Source organism: Mastigoproctus giganteus, chromosome 4, assembly GCF_048544385.1.
Source record: "Mastigoproctus giganteus isolate SK-2022 chromosome 4, ASM4854438v1, whole genome shotgun sequence".
NCBI classification, from domain to species: Eukaryota; Metazoa; Arthropoda; class Arachnida; order Uropygi; family Thelyphonidae; genus Mastigoproctus; species Mastigoproctus giganteus.
Genome location: NC_143578.1, coordinates 161,350,952 through 161,368,767, shown reverse-complemented (window position 1 = coordinate 161,368,767; position 17,816 = coordinate 161,350,952). Strand labels below are relative to the sequence as shown.

The 17,816-nt window shown below is 37.6% G+C and overlaps 1 protein-coding gene across 1 annotated transcript in view; it reads left to right on the top strand.

Annotated features, from left to right (window-relative positions):
- Positions 1–17,816, top strand: part of LOC150087147 (uncharacterized) — a 62,239-nt gene that overhangs the window by 32,821 nt on the left and 11,602 nt on the right. Inside the window, exons 7-9 of the mRNA XM_090372385.1 lie at positions 5,024–5,096; positions 8,200–8,290; positions 8,422–8,502. Coding sequence (XP_090228511.1) covers positions 5,024–5,096; positions 8,200–8,290; positions 8,422–8,502 — 245 coding nt within the window. The remainder of the gene's footprint in view (positions 1–5,023; positions 5,097–8,199; positions 8,291–8,421; positions 8,503–17,816) is intronic.

The window sequence follows — 17,816 nt, the reverse complement described above, 5'->3', positions numbered from 1 at the left end:
AGGCATTTGTGTCCAAGATACTCGCCAACTCTAACTTGGCTGCAGCAATCATCTCACGTTGGAATTCTGTTAGGTCACACTTTTGGCCCATTTTCGAGCTATGTGGAGGCACTAGAGGCAGATGCTGCGCATAATGTTATGTTGGGGGGGTGTTCCTAATACAAAGCTATCTCAGTGTATAAAAAAGCGAAACAGACACACAAAATTGTCTACCAAATTTCAAAGAATGCACGGTAACTACAACTTATTTTCCACATGAAAGCTCCAAAACCAATATATTTTCAAATTGAGGATAGCCCCACCTTCTTTAACATAAAAATGCTATTTGAAAATAAAAATAAAAAATTGGAAAAAAAGCCTAATTTTAAATTCCATCAAGAAAGGGTGGAATTTTTATTGGCTTTTTCCATACCTTGAACGAGTTAGTCGATGTTAGCAAAGATTACGGTTTTTCTCCCAGTAAAATCGAACAAAAAATATGCAATTCTGGTTTATGGTCCAGGGAAACAGGCAGACTGACCATTCAATTTACAGACACTGCGTGATTCTGACAGTCTTACTTGATTTTATTTACACACACACACACACACACAGCAGTTTAATACATTTTAACAACCCGTTCGACTGAACTGACTGTAAATCGGTTATTATTATTATTATTATATAAATTATTATATTTATATTATTATATAAATTATTAAATTAGTCTTCTTATTATATTTGTACTTGCCGGTACACATTACCAAATATTTCTGTCCAATACATTTTGTCTGTACATAGTTTCTCTGCATCTATATTTAAATCATTAAAATAATTCACGGTATTTGCTGGGAAAAAATCTCCCCAGAGAGTCCAATTGAGTCAGTTGGCACTTGAGACTTGATTCTTCTCTGTTTATTCTCGGTCGTGTCATCCGGGGGCGAGTGATCACGTTTCCCACTTTCGGCGAATCTATTCTCTCCGTTAGTAGCTTTGCCAGAGTTAAGATGTTTCTGGTTGTGATGATATACTTCCAGGGTGTGATGTCCAGATTGGCAGACAAGACCGCTCTTGAGATGGTAAACGGTTTCCCGGTAATCTTGTTTAGCCATCTCAGGAGCCAGTATTCTACTCCTAAGAAGGCCTTGATGTTGCTCTCAGGGGCCGATGACCAGATAGTCGATGCGTACAACAGAATCGGTGTAACGCATTTAAGGATGTATTGGATCATGAGATGAGGGCTTCGGAGACCGGTGAGTTCTTGTCTAGTGCTCCACAGTGCTGCGTATGTCTTTTTCCTAATGTATTCGAAGTGAGGTATGAAGTTTAATCCGTCATCCCACTTAAGGCCAAGGTCAACATGTGCGGGAGATTTTTGGACTCTGGTATTGTTCACGAAAATCGTAATTTCATTTTTCTTCTTTTTATTGGTGAAGGTCATTTGGGCAGTTTTCTTTTCATTAACTTTCAGGCCAATGTAGTGCAGATATTCTTCTAGTTTCCTGATTGCCTTGTTTGCTTCCTCTGATAGGTGGGGTGCAGTTTCTTGTTCTTTGGAGATTACAAAAAATTTCAAATCGTCAGCATATGTAATAAATTGCTCACAGTTTTGAGCTAAAAATGGGGCTAGTGCTATTGCGAAGAAGGTGGCGGACAATACGCCCCCTTGAGGTACTCCCCTAGAGATACAGTAAGTTGCTGTTTGTTTCCCGTTTATTGCGATAATTTGTCTTTCTTGAAGGGTGTTAGTGAGAATGTTTAAAGTGCTTCCTGAAATGAGGAAATACTCCTTGAGGATTACTGTTATAGCTGGAATTGAGACGTTGTCGAAGGCTGCTGCTACATCCAGGAAAACGATGTCCAACTGTTGTTTATTGTTTAAAGCTAGCTGTATTCGGAGTAGAGTCTTCATTAAATTTGTTATAGTCGACCTTCCAGGAAGCACAGAATGTAAGTATTCTGGCCTGTCCCCAAAGCAGTGCTGATTGACGGTGTTGAGGATTGCTTTCTCAAAAACTTTTTGCAGAGAGCATCCGATTGCGATGGGCCTGAAATCTTTACTGGTTTTAGGATTGTTTATTTTTGGAACTGGTTTTACGTAATATCTCTTCCATGTTTTCGGGATAACCCCCTCAGTTAGTATTCTTTGGAAGAGGTGGTGGAGCGGGTCGATTATGTAAGCACTACATATTTTTATCATGAATAGCGGGAACTGGTCCGGCCCGATCGTTGCTTTATTGGGGATCGAGTTAATAGCTTCCTTTAAGTTTTCCCTGCTGATATTAATTTCACGTAATATGTTTCTATCTCTAGTTCGGTTAGTGCCAGTGGGATCCATCAGTTTTTCAATCATTTTCTGCATCTCGCGGATGTTTTCCTCACAATTTTTCTGCTTTTCATTCAAAGGTTTTCCGAATGTGACTTCTGTCCACTCTCTAAACAGCTGGTCCGTCATTTCTTTTTTGTTCTTTTTCTTGCTAACTATTCTCTTTCCTTTTTTTAATTTTTCCTTAATAACCTCAAAATATGCTTGTCTTTTCAGTCGAATGAACTTTGCCCTTTCGCATTTATACGTTGTCCGATCAGTCGGGTGTCCAGTTCTTTTCCACTTTCGGTATAGCTTTTGCTTCTTTTTAAACATAACTTTAACTTGTGGAGTGAACCAAGAGTTCGCTCTGTCTGAGATCTTTAATATTTTCGCTGCTCCTAGACGGGCGATATTCAAGAGTAACCGCGAAATCTCGTCTATGGCTTCTTCAGTGGACATCTTATGTAGACTTTGAAGGTTGAATGAAACCAATGACCGTGCGTACGTAAAGTGCTGACCATAGAAACCAATGACTGAATTTTTCTTAATTGGCCAAATTTCAGTTTAATAACTCACTTAATATTATTAATTTCATACTTAGGTGCCATTAAAGGCAAGCGTCATCCTCAACTACAAGATCCATAGAGGAAGCCACGGGAGATCATTACGTCATACCTAGTTCACAGCTGCCGAATGATTTCTTCTGGTGTGTTCTCATTTCTAACACGCATGGAGTTTGAATGTAATCATCACTGAGACGGAACCCGTAAAAGCAGATTTGAAGAATTCCTAAAGGGTAAGCCAGAGAGTTGCATTTACAACTCTCTGGTTGGCATATGGGAGTTTTTGGCCCGTCGGCTAGACGGGTTGTAATGAGTCAGTTCTTGGGTATCCTGTTTGAAGTATATGGTTCCTGTGTGTAGCCGATATTTCCGAATTTATACTCAGTTTATACTATTGTTATTTTATATAACTATAAAATAACAATTTCTCAAAGTGCTATTCGAGACAGTAGAAATTTTGGAATATTCCTACATCAAGCATGCGCTTGAAATGTCCTACCCCATATTCGTATAATCTCCACTAAGATGATTATCATTATGACAAATAAACAAACTGACATAAAATGATTGTCAGTAAACTATTACTGGTACAAAATGTCACAAAATGACTGCGCATTTGTGATATAATGAAACGGTGATTAAAGTATTTCTCCTTGAATGGTTGTTACTTATTTAATTGAAGCCGCTTTCGATTCTGGTAGTATTGTGAAGACTGCAGTATAAATTGTGAACTTTAGGTATCTTAACCAGAAATCGGCTGGTGCAAGTCCCGCGAATATGAAGTCTATGTTCATGGTAAACGACAAGAAATTAATCGGACAGGAAAACGATCCTTAAGAACTATGATGAAATGAGCACTGCACACAACTGAAATTCACACAGCAATTTACTGAAATGAGTAAATGCACTGCACACAAACAGATCTTGAACTATCACTTTTTACCATTATTTTCATATGGGTACATTTTTAACGTAAAAAGATTAAGATATGAGAATCGCACGCACCGTATCAGTTTAAAATGTTCAGTATCACATAAACAAACGTTTTTAAGTCGGGTTACCCGAGCTGTAGCTCATACATCCCAAGCTCAACAGAGGACAAATCAAAGAACCTAGCAGGCCAGAGAATCGGGTCAATATTGCAAAGAAACTGTCTGATAACATTAGCAATAGAGGGCCGAACACCGTCCTGTTGGAATAAAGGTGTACGTAACAGTTGTAGAAAGGGCAGATATAAGTACAATTTCAGCATACTATCAATCCATGAGAATATCTTGAGCAAAAACAGATGAGATGGCACCTCGTTGCGAACACGAATCCTTCTATCATCAGCCGACAAACAGAACCTTTAATCATCAATAAAAACAATCCGTCCAAATTTTTCATTCCGTCTGGCTCTATCTCTGCAACACTTAATTCGCTGTACACAATGAGATGTGGTGGTGTGTGGTGATGCGGGTGAGGATGACTGAATGCACAATATGATCCTCTATTAATGGTGCTTCTCGATATTGAATGTCTTAAAGATGAATTAACATCATCAGTAATTCTTCTCAGAGGAAACTGTCAGCTGAGCCTGCATGGCTGCATTAGATCCTCACTTTCTGGTGTTTGTCTTGCTGCTCTTGAATCCGTACGACTGCTGTGAGCGTATTCTGCTATTCACTGTTGCTAATCTGCTATTCAGTAACATCCAACTGCCCAATATCTCGTGCAGCATGAAGATCAATTTGCGGAGTGTACCATCCAGCCCCGACAATGAAACAGGTTCAAACTCATTCAATTGGGCTACGCCGCTCGTAAACGTGCTCTTAGTATTTTAAAATCCATTTCGACAAACGGACTCAACAATATTCGGTCTTTTTGTTTTTTCACTAATAAGAGCATTTGTCACAATGACCATTCAAGTGATCTATATCCTGTTTATTTTTACTCCCAATTTACAATTCGTTTGATCTTTTGCATATATCTTCCGCGATGTACCGACATATAAATTTTCAGATAATGCCACTTTTAGAGTGGACATTTTTCTGACATTAGGTATATTTTTCACAAATATTTGTTTCCTTTAACATAAAAATTTCTGTATGAAATGGAATTTGATGATTTATCTATTTAAACAATATACATAATGATTGATGGCACAATAGAATATATTTTTCTCCATTTGCAGATATACAGTGTTGTGTGTGTAGCTTCTTTCTACAAGAAGGCTAAGGATGGTTCTCGAAACCTGTTTCAGAAAGGCAAGTATCAGATTGTAGTTTTTTATCGATTATATTAATTCCTTAAGCATTGATTTTTAGTAATTCCTTCAGAATTGAAGGAATTAGCTTTGCGTACCAAATTCAACTATGATGAATTTTAAAAAAAAGCATATTACATCCGTTGTATTTAAAGATAGTGGGTTATAATTCGTATTTTCATTTTTAAAACTTTCTAATTTCATATTCTCTCAAATTTGTGAAATCTGAAATTATCTTAAAACATCTTAAACATATAAATGGAATGCTCTCTACAATAAATCTATGGAAGAAGCTACGACCTTGATTGCGGAAGTACTCCTATTAATTGCCAACACGGACTCCTCAAAAGACATAACAATTATTTACAAAACCAAATCTTTGTTCGATGGGTATTTAAAACAGTTTTTGTTGCCAAAAAAGCTTATAGAAAATGGAAGAAATCAGGAAATAAAGAAATTCTCACGGACTACATTAAAGAAAGAGGCATTTTCTTTAAAATAAGGCACGCTATGAAGAGGTGCTTAAAAATTAAAATATTGAAAAAAGAATAGTGAAAAAATGGCTACAAAATCTGAAATGGAAGAAAGCACATTCAGACACTGGGCTAGGGAGAACTTTGAAAGACATTTAACAGTGGGTATAGTCAGAAACGGTCAAGAAAATCGGCTGGAGGACAGGATACGAGGACTACACCGAGAGATTGGCGTCTAGTCTAGGATTGCATTATCCAATGTTTCTATTTCCAGAGAAAATCTCATCAGCAGCAGTTTAACTTCCCTGCCTAACAAATGTACGATTGGTCCCAACGTGTTCCCCATTGTTTATTTTAAAGATATGCAGTACCTATATTGTCGAGGTATTATTACATACGTCCCAAAACATCCTGAAAGATGGAGTCCTTCCGCAAAGATGGAATTACTATTTTGTAGACCTCTTTCTAAAAACGCCTTTGACTTCCTGCCCATATAGATCAGTTGTGCTCTACTAAATCTCTTCAGAAAAACCATTCTCCCAGCAATAACGCAATAATGCTTTGGACACAAGCCTCTCCAACTCCATACAGTAATTCAAAAAGATCCACTACTACTAATCTTTTGGAAACTCTCTACAGATTTGCAACAAGCCCTAAATGAAAAGATCCATATTTCGATATAAAGTAAATAAAATATATTTACAATGATTTTCTACATTGAAGGCACGCTGCTACAGATTATCAAGGCTATTTTGATGCCAATGCATTGTTAATTTAATAGTACAAAAGGAACAGTACAGCAATTCAATAGTAAAGCAGTTAAAATAGAGCCCTCTAAACTCTCTAGAGGACTTTGGTTAATGCTCTGAAAAGACTGTATAATAGATATAATTCTCATGAGTCAGCTAGCAGTGTATATAGCTGTATGTATAAAATCATGTATTTGTTTTGATTATATATATTATAATTTCATATTTTTACGTAAGTATTGGCGAATGAAAGTGTACCGCCCTCCTTGATGGATTTCTGTATAGGGATGTTCTGTCAATAAATGGATAGTAATCTCCAGAAAACCTACTATGAAAAGATCATTTACAAAGGAAATATAAAAACCTAAGACAGGAAGTCAAAGAAATGTGGCATATTCAAGTAATGACCATCCCGATCACCGACCGTGTCAACCACCGGCATAGTTCCAAAGAGCCTCCGCAAGAACCTGCCAGCGATAGGCCTCCCAGAAGAAAATTACATGGAACTCCAGAAAGCCGCGATCCTGAACATCTGTAAGATAGTCAGAGAGTTCCTTGACCAGCAATAATAGTCATTGCTGCAGTTCCGCAAAATGCAGCGCCTGGAGACTAGGCACCTCCGATGTGATCTGATTGAAGTGTTTAAGCTATGGTTTTAGGCGCATCGACGACATATTGCGCGGTATAATACATTACATATTGTGTGTTCTGTGATCGATTTTCTGTTCTGTCTGTTGGAAACTAGGGTTTTTACTCGAGTTTCCGTCCAGAAAACAGAAAATTCATGCTACTCTCGCCTAAGACCAACTAACTCAGCCACGTTGTAAAAGGCCCATAAAAATTCCTCACGCCATCGACGGGATTCGAACTCAGGTCTTTTCTACCCGGCGTGGATACGACGGCGATTCTATCAAATGTGCAACCCACGAGGGCAAAATGTTTAAGGTCTTGAATGGATTGAGTAAGATGAATGTGAATGACATTCTTCGTCTTGCCGAGACTACACCCCCTCGGGGGGATCACATAAATTCAAATTGAGAAAGGATGGTTCAGGATAGATGTACGGAGGTTTGCCTTCGTTCATCTATCCATCTAATCAACCACCCGTTTGTCGGGTGGTTGATTGCTGCAACAACCTTCTATCTGGTGTTGTTGTTGTGGACGTGGGTAGCCCGAATAAATTCAAGAAATTTCGTTTTTCTATGTATGTTTAAATTTTATCCGAATATTCGCATGAAACATTTCATTGGCAGACTCCCCACCAAAAGAATGGAAAATTAGATGCAAGACTACAGAACCTAAAGGGTTTTAAACCAATAACATTTTGCCGCCAATGCCACCCTTTTTTAAGCGGTCGTGATGAGATAGTCTTAAATCTTATTATACAAAAAGTGTGCTTACTTTTTTGTGGTGTCTGTGGCTATAAGCGCATTGTTTCATGCAAGTTAGCATTAAACGTAGATTAGCACTACCCTGATGGCAGTTAGAGAAGGATTGTTTCTATTTAGTAATAGTAATCGTGGCATGTGATGCAAGAAAGCAAGCATATGAGCTTATGTAGCATCAGCCAAAAAAAAAAATTCACATAGCCATTCCCTCTAAATGTTCGTCCAGTTCCTTCTTAAATTTATTTAACCTATCAACTTCCACGACGACAGATGGAAGTTTGTTCCAGCAATTACTCCCAGGTCTTTTTCATTTTCTACCACCCTAAGTACCACACAGTTGGTACTTAGGGTGGTAGAAAGTTACTTCTACCACCCTAACTGGGGTTACTTCTACCCATATTCATTTAATGTTGTTCTAAATATATTGTTTCACACATGGAAATCTACTTATTTAAAGCACTAATGGTTTTTATATTACATTTTATGTGTTGTAGATATTACTACTGGAGGGTCTGATTTGTCAGACAGAGGTGATTCTGTAAAGGACTTAGATGAGTTCGGGCACAAGTCTTTAATGATGGAATAGTATGTATCTCAATTTAGCAATATCTCTTACTCATACACTTAGCAATTTAAGGCATTATGCATTTATTCCAGTAAATATATAACGCAACGTGTGCGTAAATTATCCTTACATTTGTTTTTATTCTTTAAAGTACTTTTAAAGATACAGTTAAGAAATACAAACCATCTGAAAGACCAACTCAAAAAGTTTTAAGAAAAATTAATCAAGTTCAGTGAGAGCGAAACGAGTAGTTCGTACTCGAACTACTCGTTTAATCTCCCAATTCTAATCAATTTAATCTTCCGCCACACTTTTTGAGTTATTATTGTGTCGTTGGCAACGGACGGACGCAGATATAGTCTTTAAAAAATCCCCAGAAGAAAAAAATCCCTGGCTCTTAAGATAGAGGGACTTCGGCAGACTAGAGCCCATCATTTAATTAGATAAAAATTCAACAAGAGCTACTTCACTTCATTACAGGAGTGTTGTGGAGCCCCGTCTCTTTAATGATTCAGATGTTTTCCTACAGCTGAATTAGAAAATTCGGAAATAAAAATGACTCCCAATGTGGCAGAGGCAGTGAGTCTAGTCAAGTTCAAAGCAGAATGGTAGTTGCATTATTTATTTTATGTTTTAGTTTATTATTACTATTATCAGTAAGGCCAAATTATACAAGAAAGTGAACTTCTTCTGCATCACCAAAAAAAACCAGTGTATTTGTTACCTGCATCCAACTGTTTAATGATTATTTTGTAGTAATCTGCCAATGACCACTTTTTAACGAACCTAAGCTGTGATCTATTCAAAATACCATTTTGTCAAGATGTTCCCGAATGCTATTCCCATTCTCACAAAGTAACCAACCAAATTTACTTTGCAGTTACTGGATTCATTGTCTCTACTACGCTGGGAAGACTCATTCCAGCGTCCGAAAACCCGCAGCTCGTCGGTGAATTTCACAAGATCCAGTTTTCTATTTTATATTTGTTCCTCCTGGTTGTTGTATCACTTACGGGGGAGAACAGACCTTCCTCATTTATTTTACTGAACTCATTCAGCGGTTTATACAGCTCATTCAGATCTCCCCGTGGACTTCACGTAGTCAGACTTGATTTCCACATCTTCTAAGTCGTTCTTTACATGTGTATCGATATCTTTTTAGGTGAGTTTCCACAACTGAGTACAATACTCCAAATGTGGTCTAACCATCATCTTGTATAGAGAGATAATTATCGTTTTCCCTACTAGCAAAGACGTTATAAATCATGAACGAGACACCTTATGCCCTTCTAGCCGCCTGTTTATACTGCATGGAAAATTTCCTGTCAGGTTGAATAGTAATAGCTAAATCTTTTTCGTCTTGAACCATTTTTAGCTTTCTCCCAACTACCATATATATTGTATATATATATATATATATATATATATGACTCCAGTACTTCTGTTCCCCAAATGTATAACCATACATTTAGAAGCATTAAACTTTAGTTGCCATTTTTGGGACCATGTATGCATATGCAACCAATCCAACTGTTTTTGAAGTATCATGGCCTGGCTTGAATTGTTTATGCCCTTCCCACCCTCGAATGAGTTCTGAGTAAATTTTGATAACTCCCCTTGGATACCCTCGTCAATATCGTTTTCGAAAATTAAAAACAGAATGGAACTCAACGCCAAGTTCTGAGAGGCACTACTTGTTTCACGAGTACATTCTGAAGACTGACCGTTTATGATAGTCCTCTGTGTTATCTTTTAGCCGGCCCACGATCCGGGGTGGAATGTCACCAGTAATCCCAGTTGGTTTTAGTTTGTATAGCAGCCTTCTATGAGGGACATATCAAAAGTTTTAATAAAATCGTTAAAATTAATTAAACACTTAATTTAATAAAGTCATTAAATTATACAACTGGCTGTTTTTTACAACTGGGTACATATTATTGGATACAGGTATCAAAATTGTTACCTGCATCCAACTGTTTAATGATTATTTCGTAGTAATCTGCCAATGACCACTTATTAACGAACCTAAGCTGTGATCTATTCAAAATACCATTTTGTCAAGATGTTCCCGAATTGCATTTTTAACCACAGACTCGATGATCTTCCCCACGGCAGAAGTCAAATTCACTGGCATATGGTTACCTAACTCCTCTACTTTTGTGTAAAGGAGAGACATTAGCGCTTTTTCAGTCCAAGGGGATCTTCCCAGAGTGTGAAGACGTTCTGGTTAACATTCTTAGCGGTTTGATAGATTCACATGCAACCTTTATAATTTTAATTGAATATATATCATAAACTCTTGGAGCTTTGCTCTCCTTTAACTTCAGTATCTTTTCTAACAGTCGCTTTCTGAGATCATTACATGAGTACCACTTATTTTACGACAATTTGACTTTAACATCCCCCAGAGATTCAAGCTTGCTTTCTATTATAAATATCGATGAGAAGTATCTGTTCAACTCATCAGCCCTTTATGGTTGTCTTTCTATGGACCCTCCACTACACCAACTACGGGACATATTTAATTTATTCGCTCTTTTGATGAGAAGCATCAATCCCCCCCCCCCTCCATCTGTCCTTATCTCCTTGAACACAGTATTCACTGAAAGAACTACACAAATTTCTGGAAGGTATGGATGAGTGAAGTGTGTAGGGTTTTTTGGCTGATGCTATATAGTTTGTTTTCTTGCATCATTTGCCACTACTACTACTACTAAAAGCTCAAATTCGTTTAATTTGTTTACATTACTTCTGGCTTTGCTGTATACAAAAATTAAGTCTTGTACTTTATTGCTTCTGACAGCCCTGATACATCTCTTTTAGTTACTTAGATATGTCTCCCCCCATATGGTCCTATAGTTTTGGTGGACTTTACTTCTGTTACAGTTTCCTTTTCAGTAGTCAGGGTAATCAATGGCTGCACACAAGCGCTCTCAGAGAGGATGCAAATATAATTTTGCTTGATGCTATTAATCTGAGTCGATCGTGTGCGGACTTCCTTAACCCTCCGAGCTAGCAGTTTTCCCTGAATCCTTAATGCCTCCTCGTTTAAGCTTTAAATCATTGTCTTCACACGTATCAACCTTGCATCAGCTAGAGCCATTACAACCTGATAAATTGTTCGCAACATGGTCAATATTTGCGCCCTGATTCTACGCCACCTGGCTTTCTTTACACAATATCTTTCTTGTCTCTTACAGTTCCGTCTCTAATTACGACAACCTCCTGCGGAAGCGAAGCATTCTTTACCGGTTGATCCATTTCTGGAGTTATATTTGGAAGTTCTTCGCCCGGCATGTCAGACACTTGAGTGTTTGACGAACTCCCAGATTGAATTTTCTCTAGAGTATCAACTCGCTTTTCTCAGAGATTCGCTCACGCCTGGCAAGTATGTCGAGTTTTGAATTTAGTTGGTCGCACTCCCGTTATTATTATTTTATTTTTTGGCTGATGCAGAAAAAGTCCGCTTTATAGCATCATCTGGCCTTGCAAATGTTAATACCTGTTATTGTCGTCAGCTTTGCAAAGGACGGCTCCAGGACCGGATTACCCATTATGGAAAAGACGCAAGTGCGTATGGACTATTCGGCAAGGCAGACTCATGGTTGGTTGATTCTAAGCCAAAGTCACCATAAAATATAAAGAAAAAAAAAAAAAAAAAACAGCTTTATCGAAATTACAGTGTACAAAACGTTCATGCTGTTCCAGCAGGAAAGGTGTTAAAATCTTTTCATACTACACAGTCGCGGGTTGGTCGGCTAAAAAAAGAAATAACTTATTTTTTTTGTTTTTTATTACCAAATTTTACTGTCATTGTGTCGACGCATGTAAGCCCGCTTTTATGCATGCGTTTTGTGTCGCGCAACAGCCGACAGCAGATTGCCGCGCGTTTTCTAGATTTATTTTATGCAAGCAATATTTGTCGTCCGTCAAAAAAACAATGCGGATGGACAAATCTTATCAGTGCTGCCAGTGCCTTTCGCATTGGAGAGTGGAAGATGGATCCGTGCGTGATCTATTTTGCGTATCGGCTCCTTGCAGTGAAAAGACGAAAAAGAAGATGGGCCGTTCATCCCATCAACAGTGCTAGATTTGTATATGGGGAATTTCGTAACCTCAATGGAAAATTAAGGGAGTTGTCCCTTAATTTTAGTTTTTAGCAGACAAGTTTTTTAAATTATTTTAGAATGTCTGTAGCATCGTTTGATGAGCTGGTGGTCAAATTCCAAGGAAAGATTCAAGCTAGGCAAGATTTGGTGCAAGGCTTGTCATTTTCTCACAGGAAATGTTGGCAATAACTCTCAGGTAAGTCTATAAAAAGATTAGTTTAAATTCGACAGAACGGTTGGCAGCACTGATGTCTAGACATCGCATGACAGACAAGTGGCGCGTTTGCATAAAAGGACCAATTAGATACCATGACTACTTAGAAAATTCGTGCAACTTTTGGCCGCTGGCATTCTATACTACACGATGGCATGTCTTTCAGGACGCAACGACAACGTAAACGGACGACAGAGTATAAAAATGATCCACTTGTTCCCGGTGACTTACAGAACGGACGACATTTTGCCGTCGGCTGTTGCGCGACACGAAACGGATGCATAAAAGCGGGCTAAAAGCTACCAGTGTGGAATATACGAGACTTACCCCCTCCCCAAATAAAAGTTCTGGGTGCAACACTTATTAAATGTTTTTCTATAATTTTGAAGCCAGAATGCATTATACAGAGTGTTAAAAATGATACTTTGTGCTATTTTAAATGGTTTTCTGTCAAGGATTCAGGGGTAGCATGCGGAATCAGAGCCAAACCATGAGAGAGAGAGAGAGAGAGAGAGAGAGAGAGAGAGAGACAAAAACAAAAAAAAACGGACGGTTTCCAAGGGGATCCGGGATGGTTGAAGGGCCTCCTTAGAAACAAAACCTAACAACAAACAACCTTTAAAGGGTGACCTGGAACATGGATTTCTAGCTTGGTCCAGTGCCGTATCATGGGATAGCAAACAGGTTATTTCTCCAAGATATAACAGTCAGGGGTATAACAACCCATACAAAAATATAGTTAGAGGTACCCTTGTTATATATATATATATATATCCCACCTCGCTGGGTTGAGAAAGATCTGTAGGAAGGAAGAGGGGGGGGGGGACTTATTCATTCCGGGCCTAAGATCTCCGACAAAATATATCTCTCGAAAATTACCAAAATCAGTTATGCTTCATTATCGAGCTATGCTGAATACGTATTATCGAGCGTATTAAAGAGATTTTTGAGTTACATTAAAACGGAAAAGAAATTGTTAAACAAATGTTATGTGGGAGCTTTAAATTCCATATTGTAAACAAGAAGGCAAGAGAAAATTGGCAGGAAAGGTTTTTGTTTAATCTAAATGCGTGCAAAGTGTTGTCGATTTTTCAGGAAAAGTATATTCTGTCTACCGAGTAAACAATTTAGATAAAATGTTGGGCAAACTGAGCGTATGTCCCAAAGAACGAAATGAAAATTTTAAAACATAATTCCTATAGGACAGGGGTGGCTAACTTAATTTGTGATGCGTTCTACTTTATTTCTTTAAAATGTGCCGCGATCTACCATCTCAAGAATTTCATCGCACATGGTTAAAAAAAGTTAATCAACACATATTGAAAAATGTTGTTTGTAAATTTTAAAATTAAATATAATACAGAATTCTTAATTTAAATTCACACGTATTTAAAATTTTAATTTATGTGAAATTTGTGTCTTCGTGCCATCTGCCAAGATTTCAAAATCGGGGACATACTGTGATGAGGCCAACCGTAAAGAATCTCCTGAATGCAAGTCCATAAGAGTAGAGCGATTCTTCATCTTTGTTTGTTTCAAATAAGAACAGGCCAATTCACATAGATATGTGGAACCAAAACAGAAATTGAAAAGTTCACTGCATTTTTTTACATTTGGGTACTTTTCTTGTCAAACATATTTCCAAAAGACTTTTTTGATGATGATCTGGCTTTTAGGAAGATATCGTTTCGCCATGTAATAATTTCATTTTCAAGTAATATTTTCTCCATGTGAAAAATCTCAGCGATTTTTTCTGCAATTTGTTTCGTATCTGAGTCGACATTAAATGGATAAGAAATATATTTAACAATGCCTTCAATTGTTTTAAAATCACTGAATGTGGTTTTAAAATCATCCACAACTTTCTCAATTTAAGAAACATGTCTCACCATTAAATCCAAAAACAGGATATTTTTGCAAATGATCTAATTTTTTTTCCTTGAGATCCTTAACCATTGACAAAAATTGATATTTATATGCAGAAATACTACTAATCCTGTCACCCACATTTTTTCCCCTTGTAATTCCAAATTCAGATCACTTAATTTACTGGTAAAATCTGCCAAAAAAGCCAGATCACACAACCACTTCGTATCTTGTGGCTGCTGAAAATCATCTCCCCTTTGATCAACAAATATATTTCATTCAGCAAAATTCTAAATCTCTGTAGAAACTTACTCCGACTCAACTACCTCACATCTGTGTGTAATATCACATCTGGTTCATTTTCATCGAGTTGCAATTTGAAAAGTCTCCTTTGATTAGATTGTCCTCTGTTGGAATTCACGATTTCGAAAGCTATGTCCATAATACTTTTAGTATTTAATCTTTTGCTGGTTAACAATTGTTGGTGAATGATACAGTGGTAACTCAAAAAATCGGAATTCATCATCCTTTTGGGTAAATTTTGGCTGCGCTTCGACAAGAGTAGTCACGTGGTTCAAAGGATTTGTAATAAGCGTATGCAGTGGGGCGCATAATAATAACATTTAGATTTTGACTAATCTACTTTTTAATATATATACTTAAAATTCTTCGTGATCGACCGAAATTAAAGCCGCAATCGACTTGTTGGCCACCCCTGCTATAGGATAAACGAGTTTCAAATGGTTAAGTTTGAAATTTATGAAAAAAAAGTTGATAAAAATTTTATGATAATTCTTTGAGAGAAGAAATGGCATAGCTTAATTTGTACTGTGACATATCGTTTGAAGTTGACAAATTTAACTTAATTGCATTGTTAGCTGATCTCAAAGAAACACAACCACATGTATTCACAAATATTGATATTAAGCATATATTTATGTTTATGTATATACAGAAAGAGGAGATTATATTAAAAAAAAACATTTTTAAAATACTTTTTCTCCTTTTATGGGATTCCCCCCCACCCCAAGACAGATATTGGTATCCAGCGCATTGGATGGTTGTTAGTATCCGGTTACTATTATTATTGTTATTATTACTGTTTGTTGAGGAACACTCTCTAACTGTCCTACAAGCCTTCCGGAGTTCCATGTAAGTGTTCTCAGGGAGGCCTATTTTGCTGCTAGGTTCTCGTGGAGGCGCTTTGGCACCATGTCGGTGGTTGACACGATGCTCATTACTTGTTCCATGTGCCACATAATTTTTACTTCCTGTCTCAGGTCTGAGGGGGTAGGTAGGTCGGAAACTGCTAGCTTGGGGTGATACACAGATTTCCAGATTAACAAGACCTGCAGGCAGAGGTGAAGGCGATTCTTGCTCTGCTTCCATTGGAATGCAGCAGCCTGGAAATCAAAGTGTCGGAGATTTCAGGCCCTGCTGTGGGTCATCATAGAACCAGTGAATACATGAGAGGTACTAAGAGTAAGAATATGTGCATGTACTCTAATGCGAGGGGCATTGTAAATAAATTTGATGTACGTACTTGAAGTATTGATTAAGTCATCAAATGAAGACATTGTAGGGATACCAGAGGCATGGTGTCACTTAGACATAAGTGATGCCGAATTTAAATATGGAGAGTACAGTATATACAGAAAGGGCAGACAGGAACGGAGATGTGGAGGGGTTATGCTCTTAGTTAAGATGCATATTAAATCTAAGGCTGTACATCCAGTCAACATAGGTGACCAGTGCAATGCTGAGTCAGTCTGGTGTCATATAAGCACTAGGAAAACAAAATTGAGAGTAGAAGTGTGTTATGGACCTAATGACTGTGATGAGTATACCAAACAGCTATACAGAGAAATAGAGTGGGCCAATAAACCAGAATGTCTTATAATGGAGGATTTGAACTGAAATTGGTGGGTTTGTCACTTCCACACGTGCAAGGCTTTTATAGATTTCTTGGATGACTGTTTTCTACCGCACCATGTTAGGGAAGCAACGAGAGGAAGCAATATTCTTGAATTCATTATCAGCAGTGGTTCAGCATGCATTCAGAATCTGCAAGTAAAAGACCCGCTTGATGGCAGTGATCACAGTGTACTAATGTGGAATTTAATTAAAGACATAACTACTGTCAAGGGTAAAGGGAAAGGCTTTTGTTCTCCTAAGTGTGACTACAGAGGTATCAGACAGTTTTTAAATTGTGTGCGGTAGGACCAACTGATGATGTTACCAACAGCGAATTCTAAATGGGAAGTATTCAGGGAAGTAATCAAAGAAGCAACTAGGCTTTTCGTACCAACAAAGAAATACTGTTCAAGGCTTAAACCTAAATGAATATCAGATGAACTATTGAGATAGTTGTTATTATTGTTGCTGTTTTGTTATTGTTGTTTAAGGGTTTTAAGACACAAGGGCATCAAAGGCCAAGATGTGTCTTTCCAGGTTTTTTTTTTTTTCTTTTTTTTATAAATCAATTTTTTTCAGATTTGTTTGTCAAATTGGATTTGCCGAATAAAATTAAACAGTTCATCTAGATTTCCAGTGTTGTCTAATATCTGTTGAAGGGTAAGTGGATTCTGATTATTGCATAAACTCTGGAAGCAAAGGAATCTGGAATTTCTGAAGAGTGGGCACACCAAAATAGGGGGATTTTTATTAGCTAGTAACTGATAATGTGTAAGATGGGTGTGGCTAATTCTTAGTCTGGCAAGCATTACTTCTTCTCTGCGACTTTTTCTGATGCTTGAGCCCCATGTTTGTGAATTTGGTTTTATATCCTGCAGTTTATTGTTCATTTGATTTCTCCATATCTGGGCCCATTCACCTTCACATGTTCTAATAACAGTTGGTCTAAAATCAGAGTATGGAACTATCTTTGTATTGTTCGGCAGTTCAGAAGCTGACTTTGCTGCATTATCTGCTCTTTTATTGCCTTTTATTCCAGAGTGTCATGTGATCCAGCAGGGAGTTATTTTATAGTATTTTTTTCTTCTTTTTTGACAGAGGTTAATTTAATTTTTTTAATTTTCTGTTTATACTCCGGGACGACCAAGTGATCAGAGGAGTTCACAAGATAGACAGAATACAAGAAACAGCAGTCACGGGCTTGAACCCCGGTCACTCAAGGCACGTGTACTTATGCACCCACGCGCCTGACCACTAGGCTACGGCTTAGAAAGTCAATTTCTAGTAGGACAGGATGACGAGAATGATGTTTGCCCTGTACGGCTGATAGAGCACTGAGCGAGTCAGAATATATTAGGACAGAAAGTGATGACTGTTGACATATTTCACTTAATGCAAGTTGGATGACATATAATTCTGCAGAAAGTATGTTGTACTCAAGTG